A 16406-nucleotide genomic window follows, 5' to 3' on the forward strand; every position below is an offset into this window, starting at 1 on the left:
AATTAAACACTGCATTCAGAGCTCAAAAACGGCTTGTAAATTTACTAGTGTAAAACTGGTCTCTTAAAGGGGTTGTCCCACAAATGTGTATTTGTGCTAGACCTCAAAACAAAGCTTTCATTGGAATTCTTTGAAAAACTGTTTCCATGTAATACTCATGGCACCCAGGTTTCCTTCTCCTAAGGCTACTTTCACACTCACATTTGGTGCAGAGCCGTCACGGATATGCACAGACGGAGCCGTTCAGATAATACAACCGTCTGCATCCGTTCAGAACGGATCCGTTTGTATTATCTTTAACATAGCCAAAACTGATGTCTTGACCATTGAAAGTCAATGGAGGACGGATCAGTTTTCTATTGTGTCAGTGAAAATGGATCCGTCCCTATCGACTTACATTGTGTGTCAGAACGGATCAGCTTTGCTCCGTTTCGTCAGACACCAAAATGCTGCAAGCAGTGTTTTGGTGTCAGCCTCCAGAGCGGAATTGAGGCAGAACTGAGGCAAACTGATGCATTCTGAGCTGATCCTTATCCATTGAGAATGCATTAAGGGCAAAACTGATCAGTTTTGGACCGCTTGTGAGAGCCCTGAACGGATCTCCAAAACAGAAAGCCAAAACGCCAGTGTGAAAGTAGCCCAACCTCCAGCCGATGTGTCCTTTAGTTGTCACACATGCCAGCAGGTTTGTCAAACATCCTGTATCCTCTTGCACATGGGTGGCAGGTTGATTCATGCTACTATACAACCCAGCCAGTAGGAATCAGCATACTAAGAAATTGCTTCTTACCAGCACTTGACATGTGATTTAGACAACCTTCAGAGACAATCTGAAGACCAGAGGATGCCATAACAGCATTGTTTACACTGCATCATCTAACAAATATTGAATTGCAGGACAAGCCCCTTATTGAGAATTATTATTTTAGAACATGTAGGCAAACTTAAAATGTGCAAATCTTTTAAGGCCTACTAACAAAAAACAAAACAAAAAAAAAGGCCTAAAAAAGGATAAAAAGTTTGTTAGAAACAGGACATCCCCTAATGAAGACTTATTTGGCTAGAAGTCAGATGATAGATTGCCACTGGCATGAGGATGAAGCTCTTGAAGGGGTCCAGAGTTTGAGATCCATGTAAACTGAACAGAAAACTGGCCCATACCACATAAGATTAATTTTTCAATGTACAACATTAATAGCTACAAAGCGTCACAACATGTAAACAGTTCTATACAATAACATACATTGTACATACACAAAAGTATTGCTGTGCACAGTACTATACTGGGCATCTGAGTTCACACCATAAGAGGTCATGCCCACAACAGGAAACAAGAGCGAGTTGGTGGGCAGCACTCCTTAATTTGAAGATCACTCAAGTTTGCTCCTCAATTGTGCAAATTATGCATTAGAAATGCAGCAGCGATGGGGTTAATACCGCCTTGAATGGCACCAATTCCATGTCCCTGGTCACGTCATGTAACGGGTTATTGCTCTAAGGCCATATAGCAGAGCAGCTTGTAGTCTGGCTTCAAGCAAAAGCAAGTTCAAGTGGGCCTGCAATAAAGAAAATAAAAAAACACACACAATTACCATCTCAAATACATGCTTGTATAAAACACTACAGAAGACAATACATTCAATGATATTTGCTATAATCAAAACAAACTGCTAAAGCACAAGCCCTGTGAAAACACATTTGACTTGATTGCAGGCATTCTCCTGCTTCCAATGATGTCCTCCTGTCTGCATGTGTTATATCGAACATTGTTTTCCGAGTCTAGTCCAACAAGTCTAACTGTCTTGGTCACAGACAATAACTCATATGGGGTCTGGGAGAGAACAGAGGGACTCCCACCTAGAAGATTGGGGCAGTTAATGAAGGACTCAGTCCTTTAAAGAGGTTGTCCCACAAAAGAGATTCTAGATCCTACCTGGATACTTTTGTAATTGCATGTAATTAAAAATGTTGCATAGCCACCGAGTTATTCAATAAAGTGCATCTGTACAGCACCACCTGCTGTTTATATAATTTTTCTTCTTTGTCTAGCTCGCTGAAGGTTGCACATGCTCAGTTTCATCCTTCAACTTCCTCCTGAGTTTTGATATGGAGAGCATGTGGACCCACCAACTTAGTTGCAGAAAAGACACCCCCTGAGCTGCCAGCTTGATATAAATCTAGCAGAGCAATGAATGTGGAGATCTGATCTCTGAATCCATGTGAGGTACAGGGCTGGTTCTAGCTTTGTTAGAAAGGTTGTCATGTACTACATGATTATTCTTAACATTAATCCTTGGATAACCCTTTTAAGTTGGGTGGATGTGTTCTTGAACTAGGGAATGGAACTTGGGTAAAGCCAAACCGGGTGGACTGATGTGGCCATGATTCAGACTAAAACTGGTGACTGCTGCAGTTTTCAGATTAGATGTTAAAGGGGTTATCCAAGGTTATAAAAAGCTGCCCCATATGCTGGGCCCCTCACAATGAATATACTTACCTGGCTCCCCACGCCACTCCAGGTCCCCGCACAGCCACTTCTTCCCATGCACGGATTAAAACATCTGGTGTCAGGGGAGCAGCCAATGGCAGGGACTAGCCTCCGTAGCATCACCTGCGATGCTAGGAGGCTCATCCCAGTCCCTGCCTGCCATTGGGTTTAGGAGGAGAGGTGTGGGCCACAGCACCAAGACAGCCCTACCTTCAGCATGCTGCCTGGACTACCTGTAATGCCCCCTATAGTTCTCCCAGTAGTATGTATTCGGCCAGCAGCAGTGAGCATTAGAACACCGAGAAAATTCCATGTAGGGTCTATGTCCAGTCCAACCCTGTCGGTGTTAGACCCCCACTGATCAGACAGTGATGACCCATGCAGCATGGTCTGGGTATATGGTTTTTTTTTTTAAATGCAGCATGCCCTGGGTATTTGTTTTTCCAGGCATTCTTCCTACAGGCCACCCAATAGGACCTAACAGAGGCACAGTGACACTGAACAGAAAGAAGCGACCAAAAACATGTAACTTAAAAAATGCTGGAATTTTAAACTGTTAGTTAATCATGCACTTTAAAAGAGCAGGACATAGCACTGAAGCCCCAAAACTGTTGACATTTTTCTTAAGAAATGGCTTTACAACATGACAAAATGTCACAACATTAGATGTTCTGATATTTTACTGCCATCTGAAAGCTTAGTGATGTGATTAAAAGGAATATTTCTTGCAGAACACAAGCAATTAGCTTCCAAACTTACCTTTTCAGAATGCTTAAATTGCCTCCAAAAGTCATTATATAGTTGGCGCGTCACTCTCTCTGGATGGCAAGTCACAGTTTTCATATAAACCTTCAAGCTCCTCTCCAGAAGCTGATTCACCTCACCGTAGTCATAATCATCATACCTAAGAGCAAGTTACCACAGGCTTAAACGGAACCGGTCACCACAAAATGCAGTGCAATCTGCACGTAGCATATACAGTTAACAAAACGTATTTTACACATTTAAATCTCTGCTCATTCTGAACTCCATAGCCCAAGATAGGCATTTTATCAGGTTCTCTTTAAATGTTACAGCAAAGTTTACCAAACAGCTTGTTCAACTCCTTACCTGATCCCAAAAATGCACTGGATATAGTTCCAGATGGCTCTACGCAATTTGAAAGTGTCTACTTCTTGGTGTGAAGCGATGGTATGATATGTCAGATTGTAGGCTACTTGGAACTTTTCATCCAGCAGCTGACCAACCTCTGGATACAATCTATGCAATAGGGAGTATCCATGATCTTCCCATGTGTAGTCCTGGAAAAGAAATTGAATTCTAAAGTAAACTGATGAAGGAACTTTCAGCTTTTCTCTGGTAACCATTTTAGAGACTATTGTTTTCCAGATTGTATTTTGGGTTTAAATTTCTTAAGTCCGCAACGAGAAGATGACCGGCCAACTGCCAAATTGAATGACTTGCTAAAAACTACAAGTTAGTGGTCTTATGTTCAGATAAGATAACTGTGCTTGTGTTGGCAATTGACCAATTAGCCATAATGAATTGTGCAAAGTATGGTTTCAGTGCTAACCAATTATGATTGTTATTTGGATGTGTTAACTATTATGATGACACTTTGAGAAAGTTACACCCTCCACACCCTGTTGGGAATCTTGTCAAGTTCTACACCTGTCTGTTAAACTCAGTTATTCCACCGATGCAACATCATTCACCTGTAATACGTGGCTTGATCCCCCTACACATGATAGAGGGCAAGTGGTCCTTTCAAAGCCTTCACTTCATAAACACTACTGCAAATGATATAGCATGGTCTTCAAGGAGGAAAATGGTTATATGACACACACAGTTATGGATCTGTTCCCACTAGTGTATTGGGTCCAGTGGAAGCAGCTCTTAAAAAAGGAGCTTCTTATCTGCTTTATAATTTCTAAAATCCAGATTTAAGAAAAGTCCTCCCTCTAGGACTAAAACATGAACATAGTCAGTCATTTCTTACCATTTGTATTTTCTATTGTCAGAAAAGCAAAAAAGGACTTACATGAGCACGGAATGTAGGAGGAGCCTGCTCCCCTCTTCGAGTGAAGTCAATGTAGCCAAAATCTGCATCATCCAGGAAGCAGAGGACACTTGGGGAGTAGACAGAATGAACTGGATCATCTGTTAATACAAATTTTGGACTAACTTATGTAGAAACCACACGTGTACAGATGTAAGAAAGCTGTTAAAAAAAAAAAACTACATATTGCATACCATTAGTAGTGACCATTGCACATTCTCTCTTCTCCTGTTCAAATCTAGTCTCCTTTTCTTGTTCACTTGCCTCTTGAGCCTCCTGATCCAGTTTTTTAATCTGAGCCAAAACACGCTCTGCTTCTTGTGGAGTGCTGGTTCCCTGTGTACACAATGTGCAAAGTTCAGATTCACGGTCCCACAATTGCAATTAGGGGTGGGCGATATAGCCTAAAATCTATATTGTGATATAATTTTAAGCATGTGCGATATATATCGTTTTCAATATGGGGGGGGGGGTCAGACTTTTTTTATTTAATAACTATTAAGGGCTAGAACCCTTGTCATATTCACCCAATAGAGCTCTATCAGGGTGAATAGGACTTTACACTCTCCCTGCTGCCCTGTGCAAACAGCAGGGAGCTGACCATGGCAGCCAGCCCTCATGTGCCCCCCAGCCTCTGATACGCCCCCCAGCAACTCCCTCTTATCAGCCCCCTCTGGCAACTCAAACCCACCCCCCCTCCCCAGTATAATCATTGGTGGCAGTGGCCACAGGGTCCCCCTCCTGCCCCATCATTGGTGGCAGTGGGCCGTGCGCCCCCCCAGTATTGATCATTGATGGCAGGGGGCCCCCTCCCCCCCACATCATTGGTGGCAGCGGCAGTTCCGATCGGAGTCCCAGCAGTGTAATGCTGGGGGCTCCGATCAGTTACCATGGCAGCTAGGATGCTACTGAAGTCCTGGCTGCCATGGTATGTTAGTGAGCAGCATTATACTCACGTGCGCCGTGGGCGCTCCCGTCTGTGCGGCACATTGCTAATGCTTATAGCATTAGCAATGCGCCGCACAGACCTATAAGAAGGAGCGGCCACAGCGCACACAAGTATAATGCTGCTCACTAACATACCATGGCAGCCAGGACTTCAATAGCGTCCTGGCTGCCATGGTAACCGAACGGAGCCCCAGCATTACACTGCTGGGGCTCAGATCGGAACTGCAGCTTTGTATTCATATTGCAGTCCGGTGATATAGGAGATATGCACAAAATCCAGATCGTGGCACAAATTTATATCACCCACCCCTAAATGCAATGTTCCCACTTTTGCACTGCGCAAGTTTTTTTTCCCTCTAGAACTGCAAACCTGCATCTCCACTTTAATCAAAAGGCCATTTACTGGCTTTAGTGGTGATGTTTCCCCAAATGGTCAAGTGCCATTTAGGACACATTACTTCCAAAGGGATACCACACTTAGTCTGCCAGGTCCTGAACAGAGGGGAGTGAAATAAGTTATATGTTACATTTTAACACTCATGGCCCTCATTGAATTTTGTGTTGTGGTGCAAAAAAAACCTTCAACTTTGTGAAATTGTTCATTTTATGCAACATTCATTTGCTTTGTCGAAATGATCACAGAATCATACATTATTAATCCTTCCATTTCACAGGTAAAGAAATGTTTATAGTGCCATAAAAATAAATGCTACCCAAGTAACACAAGTAAGCAGCTGACTACTCACCTCACTAATTGTGACATCAGGTGAAGGGGGACGCTGAATGCCTTCCTTTCCTTCTGGAGGGTAGATGCCACAACCAAGAATAAACGAGGAGAGTGCATGGAAGTGGGTGAGCAGAACAAGGGCATGGATCAACTCTGCAAGAGACCAGGCATGGCCAGCTGGAGATTTTAGAAGACACTGGGGGAAAGAAAAAAAAATATATTTTCGAGAGTGGGTTTACGCAAGTTTTTGATGGCATCTTGAGCACTTGCCATTTTAGTGGTTTTTGAACATGCAGTTTCATGTGGCTTTGTGGTAAACCAGTTCCAGTATTGAACTGGGATGGTCTCCGATTGCATTCAGTTTGTCAGTTGAAGTCAAGTATACTCACCTCAATGTGTTCTTTGGTTATCAGCCATGGCCTGTGAGCAAGATATTTATTTAGATCATTTAGTCTGCGCAGCTTGAGTGGTGCAAAGCTCAGTCCTTCCAACCAACGAGGATCCCCACCAACTTGAAGAAAGCATGATGAATGAAGAGAAACTAAATGCACACAGTGGTGTCGAGCAGATGCCTGGAAAAAAAAAGCACATCAACATTTACCGTGACAACCTCCTTTATCCTGCGGTCGCACATCACAATCTAAAAAGGATTTCCAAAATATAACTCAGTCATCCAAAATGAATCTGTTTTGTTTTCCCTTCATTGGTAGTGCGAGTGAAACAGGTGAGGTCCAGGCTTGTGTTTGGGAGGCAGCTTGCTGCATAAACCTTCCTGCACTACTTCCTGATCATCATGACCAAGCAAGTTAAGGGTGTTTTCCGAGTGTTTTATACTGATCTATCCTCGGAATAGATCGGTCACTGCCACAGCCTTCTTGCAACTTACCAAGCACAGCGCTGTCCATTGTACAGCAGCTGTGCTTGGTACTGCAACTCTGCTCCATTTCACTTAAATAGGGCTAAGCTGCGCCGAGGCCATGTGACTGATGAAAATGACGTCACTAACCTTGGAAGACATCAGTGCTCACAGGAGTTCCGCAGCCTCTTCAAACAGCTGGTTGGTGGGGGTGCAGGGAATCAGACCCCCATTGATCAGAAACAGTTGCCCTTTCGTAAAGATAGGTCATCAGTAGGGATGAGCGAATCAACTTCATCTGAAGTCGATTTGCATAAACTTTGTTGTAATTGTGGTACTTTGGAACTGGACCAGAGTACAGTACTAAGGTTTTTGGCTACTTTCACACTAGCGTTCTGAACAGATCCGCTCATATAATGCAGACGGTGGCTCCGTTCAGAATGGAGCCGTCTGCATTATATTGTATAAAATTTTCTAAGTGTGAAAGTAGCCTGATCCGTTTGAAGATTGAGCCATAGTGTGTCATCTTCAAACAGATCCGTCCCCATTGACTTACATTGTAAGTCTGGACGGATCCGCACGGCCAGGCGGACACCCGAACGCTGCAAGCAGCGTTCAGGTGTCTGCCTGCTGAGCGGAGCGGAGGCTGAACGCCGCCAGACTGATGCAGTCTGAGCGGATCCGCGTCCACTCAGAATGCATTAGGGCTGGACGGAAGCGTTCGGGTCTGCTTGTGAGCCCCTTCAGACGGAGCTCACAAGCGGACAGCGGAACACTAGTGTGAAATTACAGTAATAATTAATTCAAAGTTATTACATGAAGTCTCGCAAGACTTTGAAGTAATAACTTTGGCTCATCGGAGCCATTCCTTCTAATGCTGTACAGAGCTCACAAGGTTTTATGTGAATCAACTTCAGATGAAGTATCCGAAGTCTATTGTCTCATCCCTAGTAATCTGTATTCAACATTCAGTACAACCCTAACAATTAAATAGGGGACTGAGGGGATGAAAACATGGCAACAATCACTACCAAATGTAGTGGTCATTTCCCAGGAAAAACTGTGCAGCCATTTGCCACCACAGGTTTGGCCCTGTGCATTCAGCTGGACCATATGGTCTCACCCTAAGGTTTCTAGTGTATCCTCACAATGCTAGTTAGTGGCTGAAGTGGTATGTGCCATGTGACCAGACACTATCTTTTCTAATACCAGATGATCCCTTGGTTTATCTAGACAGGACCCTACACAAACGTGTGTGGGGAGAACCAGGAGGACCCCATGCATGTTATATTTGCAGCTGATCCCACTGGAAATGGCATATTTGTTCACTTAATATACAGGGGGATGACTAGACAATCGTATATGGTAGTCAACTACTGAAGTAAAATGAAGACGCTCGTTCATCAGGTGATCCTGTCATTCATGCAGGCACCACCGATCAGTTTCTGGGCAGCAGCTCATGTGGTGTAAACTGCTATCTGCTGCCCAGTATGAGGAGTGATCCCTCATCCTCGAACAGTGAAGGAGATCGCTGTAAGTAGATGAGTAGTCTCCTTCACCGAACGAGCAGCCGACTGTTGGGAAGGAACGCTTCCTTCCTGGCAATCAGCTGCTCATCTAAATCTACCTCAGCACAGCATCAGTCACTGTGAAAGCAGCCTTTGTTTTAGAATTTGTCAGGGCTAAAACCTAGGACCATTACTTACCATGATGGCCACGTAGTGCCTCTCTGGAAGGGGCAGCGCTCCATCCATACGCAAAAGCTGATGCTGGGTCTTCCAGAATATCCTCAGATATTCTGGATGGAGCCCCATTACTGCTGCGATGTTATCACTCACAACTGGTCGAGGCAACTGTAATGAAGGCACCAGTTAATACAGATTTACATAATGTAACTATAGTACACACATATCCAGCCGCTTCTTACCTGTGACACAGGGATATACGCACTGGGTCCTCTGGCATCTCTTGGTCTTATCTGATCGCCTGAATCCTGAAACATTACAGATTGCGTTAAAACCGGAAGGATCAAAATCATATCCACCCAGTGAAAAAATACATGACGAAGGCAAGCTGCACGTGTTTTTACAGGCTTGGTGCAAGTTCTAGCATCAATTACATCAGCTATTACCATACGTGCAACTTGCCCCAGGCAATACAATCATCAAGCCATTGGAATGCAGAAACACAGTAAATACCAGTATGCACATCTCATGTCAAGCCCTCAGAAGACTTCATCAGGCTGGGTTCCTCACCACAGCAAAACATTATATAATACAGCACAGAACGTCCAGGAGCGGCCACAGATGGCGAGATCTGACAGGCGTTCATACTTCTCAGGACTATTGCCAGTAAACAGATGGAAAGATAAGGATGTTTGAAATGATTGAATACATGTGAATCTGGTACACTGTAAAACCTCTGAGATTACCTCAAAAATGGTAGCTCAAGGAAAACGGCCCAGAGTATATTATGTCACAGGAAATCTGATCTGGATAAAAAACCCTCTTTTGGAGGGGTTTCACCGTTACCTGGTTACAAGCTATGAGATTTGGTTACCTTGAAGGGGTTATGTGGGAATTTCATATTCATGACTAGTTTAGAAAAAAGACTGAGGAGAAATCTAATAACTATGTATAAATATATCAGGGGTCAGTACTGAGATCTCTCCCATCTATTTATCCCCAGGACTGTGACGAGGGGACATCCTCTGCGTCTGGAGGAAAGAAGGTTTGTACACAAACATAGAAGAGGATTCTTTACGGTAAGAGCAGTGAGACTATGGAACTCTGACTGAGGAGGTGGTGATGGTGAGTACAATAAAGGAATTCAAGAGGGGCCTGGATGTATTTCTGGAGCGTAATAATATTACAGGCTATAGCTATTAGAGAGGGGTCGTTGATCCAGGGATTTATTCCGATTGCCTGATTGGATTCAGGAAGGAATTTTCCCCCTAAAATGAGGAAAGTTGGCTTCCACATCATGGAGTTTGTTTAGCCTTCCTCTGGATCAACTTGCAGGATAACAGGCCGAACTGGATGGACATATGTCTTTTCAGCCTTATAAACTATGGGGAACATTTATGAAGAGAAACCTATATATAGCCCAAGCAAAATTCAGGGCCCACCCCTGATTAAAGCATGAAAACCAACCAAAAGGAATGGGTCAGATATATTACAAATAACATTAGTGGTACTAAAATAGTCCAAAAATAATTTTATTAGAAAATCACAGAAGGACACATGATTGACACAAGTCACACAAAGACATTTAATACAGGTCACAATACATATTAAAAACCAAGGGGACCGATGGTGAACTGCTGGTATATATAAATAAAGTGCCCGTGCAAAAAACTTCCTGATTGGTCATCAGTAGGAAGGCATGTTCTACCTACACACTATGGCTCAAAATTTGCATAATTTACCTAAATGCATTGTTTGTACAACAGATACCAAGATGGGAGTGATAATACACACCACAGGTGGCTAGCTGAGGCAATAGGGTAAAGCGTTATAACCAGCACATAGAAAAATACTGACCACACAGTTATAGTATACCGTACAGCAACACCACCGGTCCACTCCCCAACACACGTTTTGCGTACAGCTTTTTCAAGGGGTACTGGTTGGTGTGGTGAGGGTAGTCCCTTAAGTAGGTGGGATGACTCTTATTTGCTGGTGGGCTGTCAATCAAAACACTGATATCATTGGCTAGCCTGCCAGCTGTCTATTTCAGCTCACCTGAATGCTATCACATGGTGAGTGCTCTGCACATGGCGCCCAGCATTACACCATGAGCGCCGCACTGCAGGCCACGCCACGCTGGTCCAGAGGAGGGAGGTCACTCACTTACTGCGTGACGATCGTCATCCAGGAGCGGCGGGTGGCGCCCCAGCCCATGCGTGGAATGTCGGGCGCTCCGCAACCACCATGTTAGGTGAGGGCATGTGGACTGCCTGCCATTATAGTTGCATACAACATAATTGTATTTACAATATCCAGACCCGATATAGATGGGCCACCAATTCATAGTCATACAGATATAAATTCACTCCAAATGGTGTTTCAAATGCAATATACAATATGTTAATGCAGCATCCTAAAGGCAGAGGTAACAAACATAGGCACCTGTCATGAGAAACAAGATACACAACAAGTTAAATAGACCTATTACTGATCATAACTGGAATACAAGATCTATTGATATTTTTAGAGAAATATATATATATATATTTCTCTAAAAATATCAATAGATCTTGTATTCCAGTTATGATCAGTAATAGGTCTGAGCTGCAGTACCAAGCATAGCCACTATGCTATGTATGGCACCATTTGGAAAACTGCAAGGAGGCCACAGCTTCCTCAAACAGATGATGGGTGAGGGTCCCAAGAGTTGGAACCCCGACAACCTTAATATGGACATTAATATGGAGAACCTCCAAGATTAAAGCAAGTCCTGTAAGGCTAATCTCATATTTGCAGTACAACAATCATATTCAATAGCCCACTGTATACATGCTGATTTTTCCATCAGTGCACATTCCATTTTGAAATCTGCAGCACAACCGATATCTTGCAGATTTGCTGCTGATTTTTCCACTAAAGTCAATGGGGTTCTAAAGTCCACCAGATACTACAGTATAGATCTGCATTAAAAAAAAAAAACACACCTCCGCAACAAAATCTGCACAGGTGCAGGTTTCAAAACAGTCAGTGTGGATTTCTGTGCGTTTCCAGACCAAACCCTGCATGTGTCGCTTTTGTTTTTCGGTGCAGAGTTACCACAGATCTCACCCCTGCATTGAAAAGTGTGAAATCCGCACAGAAGACCCACAAAGAGCAGACATGCTGCAGACTTCAGATGCTACGCGGCAGGGCCATTTCTGCATGGAACGAAAAAGCAAAGTGTACATGAGATGTATGTAATGTCATACACTTTGCTGGTACTGTATCATGATGCGGTTTTTCTGCGCCAGAATCGATGTGTAATCTGCAACATCAGATAAACAGCTCAGGTAGAGTTCACATCACAGATCCGTTATTTTGAGCATCGTTATGATCAGTTTGTGTCACATCCGTCGATCAGTTATTTTTGACCAGAGAACGCCCTGCGAGTACTGTAGTATTTTTTTGCAATAAAAACACCCTCTACCAAAAGTGACAAACTGATTTTTCTTTTCTTCTGGTGGCTCAGAAGAATGGAAAACTAAACTAATGTGAACTCTGCCCTATGTGGACGAATTCTGCAGCGTCAAAATGCACACCAAATGCTGCAGATTTTATTCATAGCTGGTTTACCACAATTTTTACCCTCTGGATGTCATTCACCACATATTGACATTGCCCAGTAGGTCAACTTGTGTGTTAATACTGTTGCAGAATGTCTAGATTTTCAACATACAAATCCAAGACAAAATCTGCATCACAAGACCTCATTCACATTTTCGGGTTCATCCGACATCCGTGAAAAAAAAAAATGAAAAAATATCCACGTTTCATCCATGGAGGATCTGCGTTTGGTCCACAAGTACTTTTTTGCCCTCTCTAGGTCATCTGTATTTTATGGACTAGACCAGGCATGCTCAACCTACAGCCCTCCAGCTGTTGAAAAACTACAACTCCCAGCATGCCTGAACAGCCTACACCTATCAGCAGGGCATTGTGGCAGTTGTAGTTTTACAACAGCTGGAGGGCCACAGGTTGAGCATGCCTGGACTAGACTAGAGCATCTCCTATCAGTGGTCACTGAAAAACGGACCAAACATGGACGTCACCTGTGTAGTGTCCGATTTTCAGGGATCCATAGACTTCAATGTTTGGTCCGTATCAAGGACCATAGTCCATGTCAGATTTTTTTTTCAGTAAATATTGGTGTGAAAAAAACAGTAATATCAATGGGAATGTGTGCTGTCTACGGAAAATGCAGACAGTACACCTCAGTGGAAAACTGAACGAGGCCTAAATAAGGGTACGTTCACACTAGCGTTATTCTTTTCCAGCACCGAGTTCCGTCCTAGGGGCTCAATACCGGAAAAGAACTGATCAGTTTTATTCCCATGCATTGTGAATGGAGAGTAATCCGTTCAGGATGCATCAGGACGTCTTCAGTTCAGTCTTTTTGACTGATCAGGACGGAGACAGTACCGCAGCATGCTGCAGTTTTATCTCCGTCCAAAATTTCTGAACACTTGCCGGAACGCCAGAGCCAGCATTTTTCCCCATTGACATGCATTAATGCCGGATCCAGTCCCTAGTCTTCCGGCAAAATGGATCCGGCATTGCAGTCTGCGCATGTTCAGGCCGCAAAAATGTGAGAAAAAAAAACTAATTAATGCCGGATCAGTTTTTTCCGCATGACACCAGAGAGATGGAACTGGCATTTCAATGCATTTGTCAGACGGATCAGGATCATGACCTGTCTGACAAATGCCATCAGTTTGCATACGTTTTGACGGATCCGGCAGACCGTTCCTGCCAGAATCCTCTGCTGCAAGTGTGAAAGTACCCTAAGTGAACATACCCTTATAGCATTTCAACAAACATGTAAAAAGCCACTGATCATGAGTGACCATTCTGATTCATAAACTGCAAATCATCCTTAGCATTACAGGGGTTTTCCAGAATCCCGATATTGATGACCAATGCCTAAAATAGGTCATTAATATTCAATTGGTGAGGGTAGGACACAGGCACCTCCACCGATCAGCGGTTCCTTGCAGTCTTGGTGCTGGAACAATCTCTTTGAATAGAGCAGGAAGCACAGCGCCATTCAGTGTAGTGGCCACGCTGGGTTACTGCAGCTCATCTCCCATTATGATGAATAGGATCAGAGCTGCAGTAACCCAGCACTGTCAAAACACTAAAAGGAGCTGTGTTTTCTGTTCCAATCAAAGTGATCATTCCAGCGCCAAGACTGCAGGCAACAGCTAATCGGTGGAGGTGCCTATGTCCGGCCCTCACTAATTGGAGTGTAATGACCTATTGTGGACATAGACAATCAATACCTGGAAAACCCCTTTAAGGGGGGCTGGACACAATTAAAAATAGAAAGTTGCCTTCATCCAAAATCACCCCCACACCTGTCCATGATTGTGTTCAGCCCCATCCACAATCTGTAAGCAAGTGTGGTGCCAAGTCAGAGGTAAAAGGCTAATTTCACACTAGCTTTTTTTTGCGGATCAGTCATAATACAAACGCATGCATCAGTCATGAACGGATCCGGTTGCATTAGGTTTTCTATAGCCATGATCGATCCGTCATCACCATTGAAAGTCAATTGGGGACAGATCCGTTTTCTATCTTGCCAGAGCATTTGGCTCCGCTTCGTCAGGCGGACAACAAAACGCTGCAGCAGAGTCTTGGTGGCCGTCTTCAGAGTGGAATGGAGACTGATCGGAGGCAAACTGATGCATCCTGAGCGGATCCTTATCCATTCAGAATGCATTAGGGCAAAAGTGATCCATTTGGACCTCTTGTGAGAGCCCTGAACGGATCTCACAAACAGAAAGCCAGTGTGAAAGTAGCCTTAGAAAAGGGTAAACATGATGTAATATATTCCAGAGGTTTCACAAAGCATCCCTCATACGCGCTCATCAGTGAGTGATGACATCAGGGATCTGTGAAGCCAAACCCAAGGCCCCTACCCTTAGAGCCTCCGGATCTCAGACGCAGCCATGTGAACTGTGACCTGGCGCCTCCAGGAGTACATGCAATCCCCGCTAAGGCTGATGTAACTTACAGCTGAGTTACAAGCAGGCTGCGGGAGAAGAGCGGCTCCAGACAGTCAGCTGTTCGCACCATGGAAACCGCTGGAACACGAGGCCCCCTAGCGTTCATCCAGCGGTATTACATGTCCCAAGTGCCAGCAGCGGACAGCTGAGCGAACCTGTTACGTGCTCCCAAGGATTAGTGCAAAGGTCACCAGAGCCTTCCAGCCCACGGCTCCAAGGAGCCACCACAGGGGGACACACGGAACAAGGGACAGCGGCCAGGAACATGCAGACAGCATTGTCCTAGGACCGTGTTCACACAACACACACCTTCATGATCCTGCGGGCACAGCACAGCTGACATCCGGGATAGCAGTCCTCTCGGAGCCTTGAGCAAGCACAATGACTGCCTGCCACCCTGATGGGGTTAACGGAGCACATCGCTTCCAGGGTTGCGGAGAAGTGCGGAGCCGGACCAGAGGCGCACAGAGGTACATGCATAGAGCTGCTTCACATCGGGAACCGCCGGTGCTGCTGCTAAATCACGTCACTCATGGCTGCGGACCGCTCAGAAGTCCTGCGAAGTGACCTCTTGCTGTATTTATAGCCTCGTCAGCCCTGGACCCTTACACTGTACTTCTCCACCAATCAGAGCAGAGCTAATCCCAAGCTACGCCCCGCTGAGTTCGCAAGGCTTCACGGGAGTTGTAGTTTTGTTGCTCTCTGTAATCGTTTTTAGGTGAGAAAAACAACTTTAGGCGTTTATAGCTAGTGGTAGACATGATTCAGCAGCTGGTGTAGAGGGGTGCCAGCTGTCATAGAAAAGTGCTTCACCTCAGAGCCCTGCAGATAACGCCTCAGTGTAAAGGTTACCACAAGTGATAACTCAGCATCTTGTGCTGGGGACAATAACAAGCCATGGGGACGAGAGATCGCTGTGCTCGGCTTACAGGGCCGACTGGGACTCATAATGGCTCCCCGGTGTAGACCAGTCCAAATTGATAAAAGGCAAGCAATACCACAGTGCAGCACAATATACTGCCCCAGCAGAACCAAATACCACAGTGCAGCACAATATACTGCCTCAGCAGAACCATATACCATAGTGCAGCACAATATACTGCCTCAGCAGAACCATATACCACAGTGCAGCACAATATACTGCCCCAGCAGAACCAAATACCACAGTGCAGCACAATATACTGCCCCAGCAGAACCAAATACCACAGTGCAGCACAATATACTGCCCCAGCAGAACCAAATACCACAGTGCAGCACAATATACTGCCCCAGCAGAACCAAATACCACAGTGCAGCACAATATACTGCCCCAGCAGAACCAAATACCACAGTGCAGCACAATATACCGCCCCAGCAGCACCAAATACCACAGTGCAGCACAATATACCGCCCCAGCAGAACCGAATACCACAGTGCAGGACAATACACTGCCCCAGCAGAACCAAATACCACAGTGCAGCACAATATACCGCCCCAGCAGAACCAAATACCACAATGCAGCACAAAATCCTGCCCGAGCAGAACCAAATACCGCAGTGCAGCACAAATCCTGCCCCAGCAGAACCAAATACCGCAGTGCAGCACAAATACTGCCCC

The 16406-nt window shown here is 44.7% G+C and overlaps 1 protein-coding gene across 1 annotated transcript; it reads right to left on the minus strand.

Moving 5' to 3' along the window:
* Positions 1-517: 517 nt before the first annotated feature.
* Positions 518-15421, minus strand: SESN2 (sestrin 2). Its single transcript, XM_044288022.1, has 10 exons — positions 15120-15421; positions 9006-9071; positions 8785-8931; positions 6612-6794; positions 6242-6418; positions 4742-4883; positions 4530-4648; positions 3599-3789; positions 3248-3392; positions 518-1556 (listed from the first exon to the last, which is right to left on the minus strand). Exons 1-10 carry the CDS (start codon positions 15288-15290, stop codon positions 1470-1472), a joined length of 1428 nt encoding a protein of 475 aa, XP_044143957.1. The 5' UTR covers positions 15291-15421; the 3' UTR covers positions 518-1469.
* Positions 15422-16406: the final 985 nt, after the last annotated feature.

The sequence above is a fragment of the Bufo gargarizans genome, chromosome 3 (assembly GCF_014858855.1).
Source record: "Bufo gargarizans isolate SCDJY-AF-19 chromosome 3, ASM1485885v1, whole genome shotgun sequence".
Lineage (NCBI taxonomy): Eukaryota > Metazoa > Chordata > Amphibia > Anura > Bufonidae > Bufo > Bufo gargarizans.